Source organism: Apium graveolens, chromosome 7 (genome assembly GCF_009905375.1).
Source record: "Apium graveolens cultivar Ventura chromosome 7, ASM990537v1, whole genome shotgun sequence".
Lineage (NCBI taxonomy): Eukaryota > Viridiplantae > Streptophyta > Magnoliopsida > Apiales > Apiaceae > Apium > Apium graveolens.
Genome location: NC_133653.1, coordinates 64,433,770 through 64,451,520, shown reverse-complemented (window position 1 = coordinate 64,451,520; position 17,751 = coordinate 64,433,770). Strand labels below are relative to the sequence as shown.

The following is a 17,751-nucleotide window of genomic DNA, read 5'->3' as shown; positions in this document are numbered from 1 at the left end:
TGTATAATAAAAACACATACCTCCGTTCACGATTTAAAACAACTAAATTCACAAAACTTATTGCACAAATTACTTATCTACTCTAAAACACATACAAACACTTAAAACAAATACAAAGAGTTCAAATTCTCTAAGAATTTTAATCAAACAGTTGGTCTACGAACCTTTTGTAAGATTTAAAGTGAGAATTCTTGTGATTGTTTTTTTTATCTCGCATTCATCATCCTGTAAAACATGAAAATCAAACGAAACCCGATTAAAATTTGCATGTAACCTGCAAAAAAGAGAGAGATGAATGTGATTCTGAGATTTGAAAGTTGTGAGAAGAAAACTAATTGATTATACGTGTGTTTGAATTTGTGTATGTGTATATATCAATCTAATCTAATTCAACTGAATGCACAAATCAAGTAAGATATAAATTAGTGATAGTTTCCATAAATAAGTAATTTGAGATTCAAAATTCAAAAATATTACAAATAAAGGAGTATTGGTTAACAAATAATGAGTGATATGAGAAAATCATGGCAATATCTTAATTTGAATTTGAATTTTAAAAAATATCCTTATGAGAAAATCCTGCATGGTTTGATTTTTTTAAAATTATTTTCCATAGATAGATTGATTTTAAAATTTTAAAATAGGTAAATAGTAATTAAGATGGGTCAATTTAAGCTAATTGGATAGTTCATGAATATAGCAAAATATATAGGATTTGGGTCATGGGTAATAAATTTATTTACCATGATTAAAATAAGGAGTAATCATTAAGATATATAGATAGAGAATTTCATCGAACTTAATTTAATATATTGTCAAATGAAATCTTATACCGATATGATATCTCAAAGATAAGTTCATATTCTAATTCTTAATTATAAATATATTATATTTATTATCCTTTCTTAATATGTTATATAAATCTTGAAAAATCTTAATCACTACGCAATACGATGATGATACTATTTCACACATCCTTGCGAAAATAGTACTGCACAAATTAGCGACTCACGTGCACATTGAACACCAACAAAATCTACCTTAATCAGCAAAAAGTAAATAAAATCCACGTCATATTACAGTTAAAGATCTTTAATCTTATCCGATTAACAATAGAAATTCATTTTATAGACACCAAATTGAATTTAAAATGCTTAAAAGAAAGTATAAAATACCTCATCTTTATTTCAATCATTATCCTATCTGTACTTTAAATTCTCTCTCTTGCGTCTGAAATCCAATCAGCTTTCTCTCTCCTCCCCCAAGTATCTGTTTACAATCTAGTATTTTTACTGCACTGTAATTTTTCCAGGCCCCTCAATATATATACCAACATACATACATCTTTTGTGTCTGTGTGTGTGTTTTCTTGGAGAGAGAAACTAAAGTAAAATAGTTATTGAGTGGAAGAAAGAATAGCAACACAAACATCTCTCTCCCCCCCCCTCTCTCTCTGTGATCAAGGGTCTTGTAAAGATTTGGTTTTTGGGCTTTTTATTGGGAATTTTTTAGTTTTTAGCAACTGGGTGTTCAAGAACTTGGTAAAGGTTTGACCTTTATTGGCATTCTTCCTGGCCCTTCTCTTTAATTTGTGTTGTTTGTACATTCATATTTATGTTTTGTTGAATTGGGCTTTTGGGTTGTGCAATTTCACTTTGTTTTGTTGAATTTCAGTTAAAGTTTTGATTTTTGTGTGTAAACTGTATGGCAAATTGGCAATGATTGATTTATGTAGTTTGTCAATTGGGGTTTTAGTATGAATCTTTATTTTAGTTGTTTATTTTTTATTTTCTTCTGATATTGTATGGTGTTTAGCGGAAGTTTGTATGTTAATTTTGAGAATTGCTTTACTTGGGGTTTCGAAATTTAGAAAATTTGTAATTTTGATGGATCACTGCTTTTCTTATTTCTGATTGAGATAGTTTTAGTGAAGTTTGTGAATTTGATCCTTGTGTGTCATGTTTTGTAATAATCTTGTACTCCTTTATAATCTGAATAACATATTTGTTTCTCAAAGGGCTATGTTTTTTTACTGCAAATCATTTTTTCGTCCTCGAGGAAATTGGTTTTATCTACTTGCATCCGTGTTCAGGTTTTTTAGGTTACAAAATTGGTTACAGGGGAATTTGATGGGGTGGAAGTTTATGCTATGTGTGTAGTAGTGTACGATTTAAAGTCTATTAGACTTTATCATGATTGAAGTTAGTTGGTAAGAGAACCACAAAAACAAGACCAGTCAAAGATGGATAAAATGTTCTTGTTTTAGACGGGGTGAATCTTTGAATTTCTCCAAGTCTGGGTTTTAGTAAAAGTGGTGAATTCGAGTCATGATTTTAATGTGTCTGTAGTAAATAGTATTGGATCTCTTTTTGTTTGTTTGTTTCTTCGTTTCTTGCATCCACATGAAATCCGTTATGTTCCATGTTCCATGTGGATAGTTATCTTGGGCAGTAAAACAAATATAAAGCGGAACGCTTGTTGTGATTCTTAACATTGACTTGGTAATTGGGTGTTGACTTGGCGTAAGATTAGAAAATTCTTGATAATTTCTACTGATGTGTGAATATATTAACAAAATATCATATATTTTGTGACCATTATGTTTTTTGACACTTAGCAGATTTTGATTTTCTTCTTTTGTCTTAGACAGAAAGTAGCTGCAATGCAACATTCATCGGGCCAGTCTTTTTCTGGTAATTATTTAATCCTCAGGAGTCTGACTTGGAACAGTTATTAAATGTGTCTATTGGATTTAATGAACATTAAAACATGCTGTCAGGTCCGTCAGAGATTAAGTCAATCAAGGTATCCAAAAGGGAAGGTGATCGCGGACCACCGGGATTCGCGCCGCGACCGGGCACGCATAATGTCTTAAGCGATGCCTCTCTATTCTCAAGTTCATTACCAGTTCTTCTGCATGAGAAGTGTATGCTGTAGTTAATAATTTTTTTTTCTGAGTCATTCTGACATATATAGCATTTAATAATATATTCTGTATGATGCTCAGCAGTGAAACTAAATCATACTGAAGATGGTTTTAAATCTTTTGATGATTTATCTTCAACCTTGAATGAAGTCAACACCGGTGGGGATGCAGTTGATGTGCTTGAAGATTTCGAAGCTCATGCAATAGGGAGCTTGCTTCCTGATGATGAAGATGAGCTTTTAGCTGGTATAGTGGAGGGTTTTGACCGATCTGGCTTGCCTAATCACATGGATGAGTTGGAAGAATATGATCTTTTTGGAAGTGGAGGAGGTTTAGAATTGGAATCTGATGCATTGGATAATCTGAGACTGGGAGTATCAAACTTCAGTTTATCTGATAATCTTTCTGGCAATGGAATGGCCCAGTATAGTCTACCAAATGGTGTCGGAGCTGTTGCTGGAGAGCATCCATACGGGGAGCACCCTTCTAGAACTCTATTTGTTCGCAACATAAATAGTAATGTTGAGGATTCAGAGCTCAGAACAATGTTTGAGGTAATGGCCATTGGTTTAGGTAACTTTTTGTCGTATATATATGCATGCTGCTAAGATGGCATTTTGGCGGCTTCTTTCTCATCAATATCTGTATCGGAAGGAGAAAATAGGGCGATTTTTTAGTTCACTTACAGGATATGCTAGATTTATTCATTACAATGTTTTTAAGTGTAAGTTTATAACAAATATTTTAGACAGTTTATTTCTCGCATATAGTTAACTTTTTGTTTTGTAGTGGTAGCCTTTCTGTTTAAAGTGCAGTACCATGTGTTCATCTCGCACATAGGTTTGCTGCTATGCGACTATGCAATATAGATGTGCTCACTCTAATATAGTGAGGATGTTGCTGGAAACGGCTTGATAGATTTGATATATGGGAGTATCAGTGAACTTTGACGTATTTTCTGTAATATAATGTAGGGAATGTATGGAATATTACCCATTATTCCCTATTTGTGTACATTTTACTCTAGTCATTTCCTTTATTATCTAAGAATGTGTTTCTGACTAAACTTCCCATCTGCAATCTTAGCAATATGGAGATATAAGGACTTTGTACACTGCCTGCAAACACAGGGGCTTCGTGATGATATCTTACTATGATATTCGTGCTGCTCGTACTGCTATGCGGGCTTTACAAAACAAGCCACTACGGCGAAGGAAGCTCGACATCCACTTTTCAATTCCGAAGGTTCAAACATTTTATCTCTTCAAAAATTTGCTATACCTTAAAATTAATTCTGACTCATTTGTAAACTTATATACCAGGATAACCCTTCAGACAAGGATATTAATCAAGGGACCTTAGTAGTTTTTAATCTCGACCCATCAGTTTCAAACGACGATCTTCTTCAAATATTTGGGGCCTACGGCGAAGTTAAAGAGGTCATAAGATTTCCCTCTTTCTTGTTTAGTTTCTGCTTCACGAAATTACATGACTTGTGGTCCACGGCCCTAAGAACAATCATGTTTGGTTTCTGGTCATTACCTTAAGTATGTTTTTTACAATAACAGATAAGAGAAACACCACACAAGAGGCATCATAAGTTCGTTGAATATTACGATGTTAGAGCCTCTGAAGCAGCACTCAAATCCTTGAACAGGAGCGATATAGCTGGGAAGCGGATAAAGCTTGAGCCAAGTCGACCAGGGGGGGCCCGTCGAAAGTGCGTATAACTATTCTCAAACCCTGTAACGTATTAAATATATTCATGTCGTTCTCACAATTCCACACTCTTTAAAAAGTTCATAGTTTTACGTTTTATAATATTTATGTTTTTGTTTTTGTTTCACAAGCACAAAAATTGACTCTGTTAATCATGACTTGTCTTCCTGTTTTACCCAAAACGATATCACCAATGTATACATCAGCCCTCCCCCCCACAGACAGAATTAATTTAATTTCTATTCTCTATGATAACTAATTTAATTTCTGAATTTCGGTTCGACTCTTTTTGTATATATAAGCCCCCATGTTATATTAGCGTTAGAAATATTCGTTTTCACTAACAAAATACGGTGTTAATCTCTAACTAAGCATTTATAACAATTTTTTTCTAGAAAATATTGGTTCAGATGGTCAATTAGGCATTTAAATTAATTTTCAGTGCCGTCTGTTTTCATGACAGAACTCATAGACTATTATTATAATGTTGATCACTTTCAGTTATCTTTTGAGTTCAGTTTCATTTCTCCATATTTTTTTCTTTTTCGTATATTATGTTTTTGACACCATATGGAAGTAAATGATATTTGAAGTTTGTTAATTGATAAACCCTTTTTTAGCCTCATGCTGCAACTTGGTCAAGATATTGAACAAGACGGTTCTAGGAGTTTTCGACTTCAAGTGGGCTCCTCGATAGCCCACTCTCCTCCAGGTGATGCCTGTATTTTTCATCATAACAATGTTATAGCCCTTCTCATCTATAGATGCAAATATCTTTACCAGCTGTTTAATTGTTTTGTTTATCAGGTAACTGGTCTCAATTTGGCAGCCCTGTCGAACACAGTTCTCTGCAGTCCCTTAGCAGATCACCTGTTCTCGGGTCAATGAGCCCTGCCGTCGGGAATGGTTTACCTGGATTAGCTTCCCTTCTGCATCCTCAATTATCAAATACCGGGAAGATTGCACCAATCGGCAAGGATATTGGACGGGCTAGTCAAGGAGATCATACTTATGTTAATGGGAATCTAAATCATGGAGTTGGCTTTCAGCAGTCGCATTCACTTCCAGAGCCAAAAATGAATCAGTTTCCTGCCATGTCATCCTCTTTTGGTGTTGCAACTTCAAATGGGTCCGGTATTGAAACATTATCTGGTCCACAGTTTCTTTGGGGAAGTCCTAACCTAAAAGCAGAGCAGTTTAATTCATCTATGTGGCGTCCACCGCCAGTTAAGCAACCATTTAATTCCAATGGACAGTATCATGGCTTCGCATATGCTGGCCATCATGGTTCTATTGTTGGCTCGTCTCAGCCCTCTAATCATCATCATCATCTTCATCATGTTGGCTCTGCTCCATCTGGTCTTCCATTTGTAAGGCAATCTAGTCACTACAAAGAGTCCTCAGATATGTTATTCATGAGCCCTCCAGCTTTTGGAGGCATGGGTTTGAGTCACATTGATAAGAGTTTTGTAGGTCCTCATAGTTCTGGGAATACCTTTATGCCAGAAAATGGATCCCAAAATTTTGGCATGATGTCTTCTGCAAGGCCAAACCCCATGTTCCATGGAAATGGGCAATTTCTGGGCCTATCACCGATCAACATGGAGAGTTTGACAGAACGTGGAAGGAATAGACGTGTTGAACAGAATGCAACCCAAATGGACAGCAAGAAGCAGTTTCAGCTTGACCTTGAAAAGATTCGTAGTGGGGAGGATACAAGGACAACTTTAATGATAAAAAACATCCCTAATAAGTAAGAATGTCATACTTACAATGAGTAAAATGATACAAGATGTGTGGAGTATTTGGCATAATTTTGGCTTATATATAGTTTTGATAAATGAGTACAAGGAGTATTTACATCACCATTTATCCATTTAATGCCATCAGGTACACCTCAAAGATGTTGTTGGCTGCCATTGATGAAAATCACGAGGGCACTTACGATTTTCTCTATCTGCCCATTGATTTTAAGGTAAGATTTACCCAAGTATTTGTTCAAGTTTTTAACTGTAATAAAAGCTTTAGTTCACTGCAAGGTTTGTTGCATGTGCAGAACAAATGCAATGTTGGCTATGCGTTTATTAACATGCTTTCTCCAATGCATATTATTCCATTCTACCAGGTCAGTAGTTATGTTTTTGACTGACTTATATTTAGGACATTCTTAGTAAATATTTCTTCTGGTGCCTCTACCATGCTTCCATGAGGGTGCACATAGCTTGAACTTTATTGGATATATATATATATATATATATATATATATATATATCAAAGAGACTTTCTTATTACCAAGAAAGTGGAGAGATAAGGCACTAGTGGATGGCACTTGACGGGGTAGAGCCATTCTTTGTCAGTATATCATGCTCTACACCTGCAAATATTCCATTTTAGTACTTGTAAGAAACTAGAGCAATGTGGCAAGTAGGGGCAGTAACTGGTCATTTTTACTTCCTATTTTATTTTAATTGGAGAGGGATTTTCCTTCTTTAAAGTTGTGAGTGCTTCAAGAAAAGTGGACACTGCGGAAACCACTTGGCTAATCAAGAGATGAATAGTGTTTATGAGGATTAAGAATAATTTTGCTCAATTATGATTGCAGGCATTTGATGGGAAGAAATGGGAGAAGTTTAATAGTGAGAAAGTTGCTTCTCTGGCTTATGCTCGAATTCAGGGCAAGGCGGCCCTTGTTACCCACTTTCAGAACTCAAGTTTGATGAATGAAGATAAACGCTGCCGACCCATACTTTTTCACGCAGAGGGCTCAGTGGCCAGTGATCAGGTAAAACACTCAATTTTGTGTTAAAAGGATAACTGAGGTTACTGATTATGGCTTTAGGCTCTCTGCTTTCTTCCTGCTCTGTGCTTTTGTAGTATTTCTGATGGCATTATAATAATATATTGTTTGTATGCATTAGTAAGGTTAGAAATAAAATTTGTATTTAGATTTGGGAAAAGAATATCTTTTCAGTGGAGTTTAGGAGTCCACATTTTTCAATGCAAAATGTAGAAGTATGTGGTAGTTCCTCGTAGAGTTGCTCCTTCTTGGTGGGTATAAACAATGTGGAACGAGCATCTCCTGCAGTATCCTAATGTTGTATCTGCTAAATATTACCTTATTATGCAGGTAACTGAAGGGCCTCCTCCTTCAGGTAGCTTAAATGTTCAAATAGTTCGGCCAAAATGGTCAGGTTCAGACTCGAGAGAATCCCCTGGAATCACTGCAAAAGACGGTGCAGTTGAGGAGAGCTCTTTTGTAGAGAAGTTTTAACAAGGAGACATGGAGGCAACGGGCTATCATGTGAAATGAAGAGAGGCGCATGCTGCAAGTTGCTGTCCCGTATATATTTTATATGTATCAATTAGGAGGCAAGTAAATGGCTCCAGATTTTGTAAATGTGAAGAGCTTTGAAAATGAGGGTGGTAACTGGTAACTAAATCAAAAGAAAAAAGTAGCTTTTGGTTGATGCTGAGATGATGCCTGGGTTTTTGACGGAAACAGCTGGAGAATAAATTTATGTCTATGCATGTTTTATTTATATCTGGACGGGTATTTTGCGATGATCAAAATTTTTGTTATTGGTCATTTAGAACTGTGGATATTTACAGGTTTTATAGCTGAGAAACGCAGGCTTAACTGGCTTTTGTAAATCATATCCTGTATATTCTAATTTACAGCGACTTGTAATATTTGTTTGCACCTTCCATTCATTATGTTTGCACCTTATGTTCATTATTAAGCTTATGAAGTTAGTATAGTCTGCTGTATACGACTTGAGGCAAACTATAAATAGGAAGAATTTTTCTAAACTGCAACGACATAATAGGTAGAGAACAGTTCATATTAGCATATATAGAGTATGTTGTGACATTCCCTCTGATAATATTTATTGTTCAATGATTCGCCTTAATATGGTTTTGTAGTCGACGACAAAGTAGTCCTGCATAACCGAGAGGTAGCTTGTTATCGATGGTAACTCTAGTTAACGACGTGGAATGTGCTAAATTTGGAGTAGCTTGGTATCAAACCATCAAATATGGTTTTCTCAGTGTTAACCAGATCGTGTGTTGGTGTACAAGGATCTGTAGTAGGATTAACTGGTGATGGATTGGCTGGTTCTAGGTGTTGAAAAGCTGACAAGTTCCAGATCCTGCAGTAGGTCGACATGAAGTTGAATAATTCTGTCAGGTTTCATAATTTTAATTATAAAATACAGTACATCTATTAAGTGGTGCACCAAGAGCCTCCAGATGCAGCAGGACCACTTGGTGTTGGATTTGTGGTAGGTGGTGGCAAGCGGTTTATATGTTGGAGTTGTGGTGAAGTTGTATGTAGGAATTGCCTCGGCTGATGTTGGCGGATTTTGTCGTTGAGGGAGTTCATGGAATGATGATGCAAAAGTGTATCAAAGCGTGAAGCTAACTACAGAGAAGATGTGAGTGTTTTGTTTTGCTGATGAAACAGTAATTCATCTGTCCAAATTACTTCTGCATGGTTCTAAAGAAAGCGTATTTAGGATGGTTCTAACGAAAGTTCATTCAGGTTAGATTATTCCTTCTGGTCTGTTTCTGTAACAAGTACTATATACTTTTTCAAAATTGGCTTGGGGGCCGGGCTTAAACTATAAAACCTGGATCTGAACTTGCTGTTTTGCTGGTGTAAATATGGCACCGAATATGATACTACTTGGACTCTTGTATTGGCAGAACAATGCCAAGGTTAAAAACAACTAAAGATATAGATGTGTATTTGCAAAGAATCTTGAGTTTTCTATTTGAGAACAAGATTTTGTACAAAGTGAGACATTGTCTAGTTGGAGAATGCAAGCAAGCAAAGGGGCCAAGGAAAGTTAGAAAAATAAAATTGTGGATGGCAAAGAGAGTAGAGAGTGAGATGCTTAAGTTTCACTTCTGTTGTCTCCTGGTTGCTGCTTGGTTTACAAATTTATACTATTATTTACACATACATTAAATTGGAATCTTATTTTAACTTTTTAGCTTAAATTCTTGGCACTAAATCACAAAAAAAAGGTACCTGATCAATATCTGAAAAGGGTGACTGACTGATTATGTTGTTGTCTATAAATAGCATGTACTTTTCTAGTGTATTTTCTGGGAGAAGATTTAATGTCATAACTGGATATACATAATACATCTATGGACTACACAGTAGTTTCAACTTCAAGTCTGTGACTAATGTGTGATCATTTTGGCAATTACAATTGTGTATGTTTCCAAAAGTAGGAACTTATTTCAAAAAACAATAGTAGTAGGTGCAATCATCATTTTACTTGAGCACAATAAATTTTATTTTTCACACGCAGAATAATGCTTACAAAAATCATCACTAGAAACAAGTTGCAGAGTGCAGACTATTCTAAACTAGCTACACCCTCAAATGTCATTGTCGCGGCATTGTTTTTTTTTTAAAGTCTATCCTCTAAGCGAAATACTTTTTTTTAACAAGCGCTTCACTTTTATACACTCATTTCTAAGTATTTTGACCGCTTAAAATAATGATTTTTTAATTTTTTTTTTCCTGAATAAAAAATATATAACTTAAATTTTTATTTATAAAAAGAAATTTTTTAAAATAATAATTTTTATTATGCAGTCAATATATTTTGAGATATGCACAAAAAAATCAAGAAACAGTTAAAATGAAACATAGGAAGTACATATAAAATATTTTCGGGCATCTGGACCGTAAAGTTTTAGTTATCGAAAATAGAAAATCCATAAAGCCAAGTTGTTTTGACAAGTTTGTTGTGTGCCTATTAAATAATAATATCTAACAAATCTATTTTTTATACTATACTATAATAACCGAAATGGGTTATATTTGGATTCAGCAGTTATTCCTCTATTTTGGTTATTAAAAATAAAAATAAATAGTGTTAGACACTTACTAAACTACTAAATTGCTAAACTACTAGAATTAGTCTCCTTATCGCGTTAAACTACGACCAAAACTTATCTTACTAAATTATGATAACGGTTTCCTCTAATTCTTTTATAATTTTATATTATAAATCAGTTAGGTAATGAATCACACACAAAGGGGGTGAATGTGTTTTTCTGATTTTAGGCTTTTCTTGAAAGATAATGGTTGAACAAAGTAAATTAAATCTTGTATAAAAAAGTGTTCATGCAGAAATTAAACTTGCATAAAACACAGAACACAGATCTTCAAAACTCACTTAATTTTTGTATTAAAAATTAAGATATTTTGCTACAAAATTTCTAAACTCTTTGAAGTTAAAGAGCTCAGCTTCTTCTCGAGAGTGTTACAATAATTTTGATCTAAATTATTACTTCTAACTAGAGGTCCAGTGTTAACTTTATATCTCAGTTAACTGCTGGTTTATATAATGGATAATAAACATGCTATTAACTCTTCTAAACTGTCACTTGTCATTTCTATTTATAGAAAAACAAATCTTCCATTTCTGGCTTAGCATATCTTTGGCATCCCGTGTTTATTTTAATTATCCTATGTCAGTTAATCTTTGCCCTTGATCTTACACACTCTTTAAGCTGCTTTTTGTAGACTTGTCAATCCAGCTGTTGGATTGTTTGTTGATTGTTTATCTTGGATATTAAACTGATCTGCAATTTTGTACTTTGAGACTGTACTTCGAGATCTCCAGTTTGAGTTAATAGAACTCTTGACATCTCGATAAGTATATAGACTTATCGAGATCTCTAACACTCCATATTGAGTTTGACTTGTAGAGGTCTTCAGCTTGTCGAGATCTCTAGTCTTCACATCTTCACTTTGACTTGTAGATATCTCTGAGTTCTCGAATGCATGTAGACTTGTCGATAACTCTGAGTTCTTTGGTGAAAGAATGACTTGTCGATATCTCCAATATTTAGTTCTTCAAATTTGCTTGTAGATATCTTCTTGAGTTCTTGAGTGGCTTTCCTGACTTCTCTACACCCGGTTGATGTTGCTTATCCGTCGAGTAGTAATGGCTTATCCGTCAAGTAGACATTGCTCATCCGTCGAGTAGACATTGCTCATCCGTCGAGTAGACATTGCTTATCCATCGGGTAGACATTTCTCATCCGTCGAGTAGATATTGCTCATCCGTCGGGTAGATGTTGTTCATCCGTCGGTACTCTCTGGAGTTTGAATGACTTCTCGATAAGTCATTCTAGAGTTCTCGAATGACTTCTCTATAACATTAAATCTGTGACTTGTAGAGATCTTGACTTAGAATATTTTTCTCTAAACAGATTTATTCAACTCCAAACTTCTTCAAAATTCTTCCGAGGCATGATCTTCTTGATCTTCTTCCAGATAAAATCCTTAGGCTTGATATTATTTTGGGAAAAAGACTCCAGTCTGTTCCATTGCATTTTTACAGACTTTAAGTGTTACAAGTACAAAATAAAAATTTAGATAACAATACAACTTACTTAGGGTTGACCCCAAACTTAACTGATTACTGAAAAATAACTGTTCATTAATCTTCTACTCAGATCAGATGTCCATTTGATTTGCTCCATACTATGATCAGAGATGCTAATGTCATTGTTAACTCCAGTAATCTTTGACATCATCTATTATATATTACAATCTCCCCCAACTTGTTCATTATGAAATTATGCACAAGTTCTGATTGATGATGTCAAAATTTTATCTAAATGCAGAAACCAATCTTCCCATCTGATCTTCTTTTGTGAGTTGCATTTAGATTTACTCTTTTTTCTCCCCCTATAAAGAAAAGAATATTATTATCTGGAAACATCCATTAGCTTTTTTGGCATTTAGATATATTCTCCCCCTTTTTGACATTATCTTCAGGAAGAAAGATCCAGCTAGATGCACATTGTTCAAGCTTTTGTCAATGTCCATTTGGAACACTATCAGCAACTTCAAGTTTTAGTGAGGTCTGTAGTGATGAGTTCATCAAGTAGAATAGAATAGGAAATTTCTAAGCTCTCTGTTCTTTTGAATAAGTAGTCTCACTACTTTTCACTGCACTAGTCTCATGACTTTTAAGAGTCAGAGTTACCTCACAAAGATTGCTAAATCCAGACACTCATCTACCTCTCCTTTTGTCAGGAAGGATCCTGCCTCTCTTATTTTCTGTTATTCTCTCAATCTTTTCTCTCATCCTCACATGAAAGGCTTAATTGTTGTTTGTCCTACAGAAATACGAGGTGGCTGAGAAGAGTTTATCTGTGATCATATGATTTGGGGAAATCCATAAGGACTAATCATACTCATTTCACCAGAAGAGTGAGTTCATAAACATCTGTGACTACGGTCACAGTTTGACTCACAGATTGTTCTGTGGTTTTGACAGTGCGTTATCCTCCACTTATTGTAGGAACCTCCAATTGAATTGGAGGGGATTTGACTGGGTTCCTGCCATGTGCACCAGCCTCAAACCCTTGTATATCTTGCAACATACTGGCACTTGAATGTGCTATGCTTGCCTTTCTCATGACATTGTCATAGGCAATTGTACTTCTAGCTTTGATTGCTAAGGCAGCTATTGCTAGAGTTATGAGGGGAGTTGTTCCTTCTTGAGGAACCTCTAATTGAATTGGAGAGGATTTAGATAGCTCCCCCTCAGGAGTACTACCCTCAAACCTATCAGTCTGTTAAGACTGTTTTGCACATGAAAGTGCATTGGTGATATTCATGAAAAATTGATAAGTTTCCATGTTTGTGATACCATGTTTCTTTTTCTCAAACAACAAAGCAACTGAAGAACATTTTGAGGATTTTGTCCTTTTGTAAAACAGGTTCCTTTTGAGAGGTACCCGAGTGAGATTGTGTTTGAGTTTGTGTTTGTGTTGCTGTGCCCGGGTAAACTGCAGTTTGGTTTTGAAATGTTTTAGCTGCAGTTTTAGCACTAATACCTGTGAATTGATTATTTGAATTCCCTGTTGTTGTCTGAGTAGATTGTATTAGACGTGTAATGCATTGAACAAATGTATCTTTTTTGAGTTTCATTGGACAAATACATTGTAAGATATTTTAGTTGTAAGAATTATTGCAGAGAAAACAAAATTCAATACAGATATAAACACATAGTAAATCAGTCTTATCTTCTCTTCTAGAATCATTATTATTACACAAACAAGAGATTGCTAGACAAGAAACAGAACTTTCATTAATAATGGAAACATAGTACATTAAGACATAGATTTTAACAAGGAAAACCTAATCTTAACTATTCTAGTTCCTGCTCCTTCTCTCGGCCTCTATCCTCCTTACCCGACGCTCGTAAGCTCTGGATATGGAGTAAGTCGTTGCTGCTCAGCCACCCTGGCTCGTCTCTCCTGCTCCAGAGACACTTCCATCTCAAAGAAAAGAATACCGAGTTGATCATCCCATGAGAGTTCATCAAAGATCTCTCGTGGAAGATCAAAAGGGCCGCATACGATCCCCTTGATGCATATTTGAAGTCCAAAAGGGTCATAATAGATCATATTGTCAGTCAAGTTATGAGCTGGAAGATAAACACCGTGGTTGAGTGTGTGAAAATCAGGGGCAGCCATAAGAGCAAAATGAACAATAAGTGAGTTTTGAGGCTAAGATAGTTTATGAAAAAGAAAGTGGTGATGAATGATAAAGAGGGAAGCGTTTTTAATTTATAGAGGGAGTAAAGATAGAAACCAATAGACTCTTGAGTTGCCCGGATAATAAGAGTAATAATCACATAAGCATACTTGACATTTAGAAATGACTAGTTACTATTCCCCATGCAAGTACTCAAGAATCTTAGTCCACTTTATAGGTTAACTATTCCCCATGCAAATAAACAAGTACCCCCTAAACAAAAATACCTCCTCCTATCAACATTCAGTCAAATAAATTAACCACTAACAGGATACTCAAAATATCACAAATAATGTACTAGTCTACTTATATTAAACTAACATATTTCCACAAAAAAAAATCACATAAGCATGTAAATATGGCAATAAGTTAGAGAACTTATAGACAAAGTATGTCAAAAGTATTTTGCTGAACATAATTTAGGAATTAAACTATTTCAGTTTTTCATACTTTTTGCTTCTTTTGATCTGTTATTTATCAACTTCATATATTGAGGATATGAATTAATAAATATTTAGTTTACTTGGAATTTTGAGAAATTCCTGTTGGATTTTAATGGCAGCGGAGACATGGTAAAACACTTTTACACATATAAAATTCAAATAAAAGCATATAAATCGTTATTAAAACATAGGGATCGATTACTAACCTTTAATATACGATCCAAAAGCAACGATCGGAGATCCTTAGCAGCTGCTCCTCAAACGTGAAGCACTCCACCGGTATCCACCAAGAAAACGACGTTAAGGAGGAGGAGGAGGTAGAGAGAATTAGGTTTTATAAAATTTTGGGGTTAAAATAAAAATAGGGTTTATAATAGTATATTTATAGGCAAAATTTTCAGCTGAAATTTTCCCATAAATATTATTATTATTATTATCCCATTTATTATTCTCATTAATAATTAAAACACCTTTTAATTATTAATCCTTTTTCTAAACACTTTAGAAATAATTCTCTCTCTTGATTTAATTTCCAAAAAATTAAATCCTTAATTAATAATATTAAGAACTTTTCTTAATTAATTTATAATCAATTAAATCTCATTTAATCAATTATTAAATTTGCCAATTAATTATTTATTTCACAAATAAATAATTATTAGCCATTATTAATTAATTCCTCCACCATTAAATCATTCTCTTTTTATGGTGTGACCCTGTAGGTTCAATATTAAGCCGGTAGTAGAAATAAATAATAATAAAACTATTTTATCATTATTTATATAAATTCTCTAATTTATTAAATATGATTAATTAATTAATCACATTTATTCTACATAGTGAGGGATACTTCTCAGCATATCGCGACTATCCGGATAATATGAATTCACTGCTTAGAATACCAAGAACCTATTCAGTGAATAGTTACCGTACAATAAACTCCTTCTACCGTACAATGTCCTGATTAAATACAAGGCATGGATCTCGTGTCAAGCCTATCTAATTTAATCACTTGCTTAACATTTACTATGCTTAGTTCTATGCAAATTAGAAACTCCTTTCTAATTTCATTTACTCTGGCCAGAGATTCCTGAAATAGCATAAGTGGATCAGCCTTGAATATTCGCTTCCTTCACTGGAAGGGGTAGATCCTTTATTGATCATATACTATCTTCGTGTACAAATTTCTATACCCAGTAGAGCCCTAATAATTGTCCCTGGAGACTAAGAACTAAACCAAAGCATAGTTCAGTGTACACAAGATGACTATGATGACCTCAAGTCTAAGGATACTTGTACAACTATCACTATGTGAACAACTGCTGACACGTGAGTGAACTCCATCAGTTGTTCAGCTGTGCGAGTCATGTTCAGTGAACTTATTCTAAAAGGTTTCATCAAAGTCAATTCATTGCCTTTATTTGAATCCTTTTGCCACAAGCCTGGCCTTATAGGTCTCCACTTGGCCATCTGCTCTAATCATTCTTTCGTATACCGTATACATAGATTCCTTTTCGGATTTCACGGCACTATGCCATTTCTCTGAGTCAACACTACTCATAGCCTCATTATAGGTCACAGGGTCGTCATCATCAATGATCGACAACTCATTGTCATTCTTAATGACAAGGCCATATTACCTCTCAGGTTGGCGAGACACTCTCCCTGTTCTATGAATGGGCTGTTCCACAAAAGGTTGTTCAATCAGAACAGGTGTTTCCATTTGATCCGTAGTAGTTTGTGCTTCTTGAACTTCATCAAGTTCAAATTTTTCTCCCACTGTTTCCTTCAAGGATAAACTCCTTTTCCAAGAAGGTAGCATGTCTGGAGACAAACACCCGATGATCGGTGTAAAAATAATACCCTAAAGTCTCTTTAGGATATCCCACAAAACTACATTTTACGGATCGAGATTCCAGCTTATATGGATCAACTTTCTTGACATAAGCTGGACATCCCCAAATATTAACGTGTTTAAGACTCGGTTTCCTTTCTTTCCATATCTCATATGAAGTTTGAGGAACAGATTTGGAAGGCACCTTATTCAGTAAATATGCTGAGGTTTCCAATGCGTAACCCCATAGAAATACTGGAAGATTCACATAGCTCATCATGGACCGAACCATGTCTAACAGAGTTCGATTTCTCCTTTCAGATACCCCATTCAACTGTGGAGTATACGGAGGAGTCCACTGGGAGACTATACCATTTTCTTTGAGATAATCTAGAAACTCTCCATTCAAGTATTCACCACCTCGATCTGATCGAAGAGTTATAATACTGTGTTTGGTTTATTTCTCCACTTCATACTTATACTCTTTGAACTTTTTAAAGGCTTCAGACTTGTGTTTCATCAAACATATATCCGAATCTAGATCTATTATCCATGAAAGTAATGAAGTATGAAAATCCACCCATGGCTTGCGTAGACATTGGTCCACATACATCTGTGTGTACCATTCCTAGCAAATTTGCAGCCCTCTCTCCATGTCTACTAAATGGAGACTGCAGTGCCACAATGAAGTGAGATTTTCATCATCCCTTTTCTTTTATTAGTTTGTTCAATCTGAAGTAAATTATGTCATATTTATACAGACCATTATTTAAAGTACCACGTCTATAAAGAATATTATCTCTAAGAATAGAACATTCATTATTCTCAATAATAAATGAAAATCCAGCCAAGTCTAACATGGGAATAATATTCCTCACAATCGAGGGAACAAAATAACAATTATTTAAAACAATAGTCTTGCCCGTAGGCATATGTAAATGAAATGATTCTACATCTTCAGCAACAACTCTTGCTCCATTTCCCATCAGTAGAATCACCTCCTCTTCCTCAAGAGTCCTACTTCTCCTTAGTCCCTGCAACAAATTGCAGATATGAGAACCACAGGCGGTATCTAATACCCAAGTAGAAATTTGATTTAATGACATATTCACTTCTATCATGAACATACCTGAATCAGAAGCGGTAGTCTCACTACCCTTCTTCTTCTTCAATTCTGCAAGGTAAACTTTGCAGTTCCTCTTCCAGTGCCCCACCTTGTTACAGTGAAAGCAAACAACTTTGCTCT

General features: G+C 34.9%; 1 protein-coding gene across 6 annotated transcripts; it reads left to right on the top strand.

Annotated features, from left to right (window-relative positions):
- The first annotated feature begins 1,249 nt into the window (after positions 1-1,249).
- LOC141670375 (protein MEI2-like 5) lies at positions 1,250-8,356 on the top strand. Of its 6 annotated transcripts, none has more exons than XM_074476173.1 (13): positions 1,250-1,541; positions 2,651-2,693; positions 2,780-2,926; positions 3,008-3,480; positions 4,013-4,171; positions 4,249-4,365; positions 4,495-4,646; positions 5,266-5,357; positions 5,453-6,398; positions 6,536-6,620; positions 6,702-6,770; positions 7,248-7,427; positions 7,773-8,356. In XM_074476173.1, exons 2-13 carry the CDS (start codon positions 2,663-2,665, stop codon positions 7,914-7,916), a joined length of 2,595 nt encoding a protein of 864 aa, XP_074332274.1. In that variant the 5' UTR covers positions 1,250-1,541; positions 2,651-2,662; the 3' UTR covers positions 7,917-8,356. The 6 variants fall into 6 exon arrangements, with proteins under 6 accessions (XP_074332274.1, XP_074332276.1, XP_074332272.1 ...); XM_074476175.1 differs by having other exon boundaries at positions 2,647-2,693; XM_074476171.1 differs by having other exon boundaries at positions 1,250-1,547.
- The last annotated feature ends 9,395 nt before the right edge of the window (positions 8,357-17,751 follow it).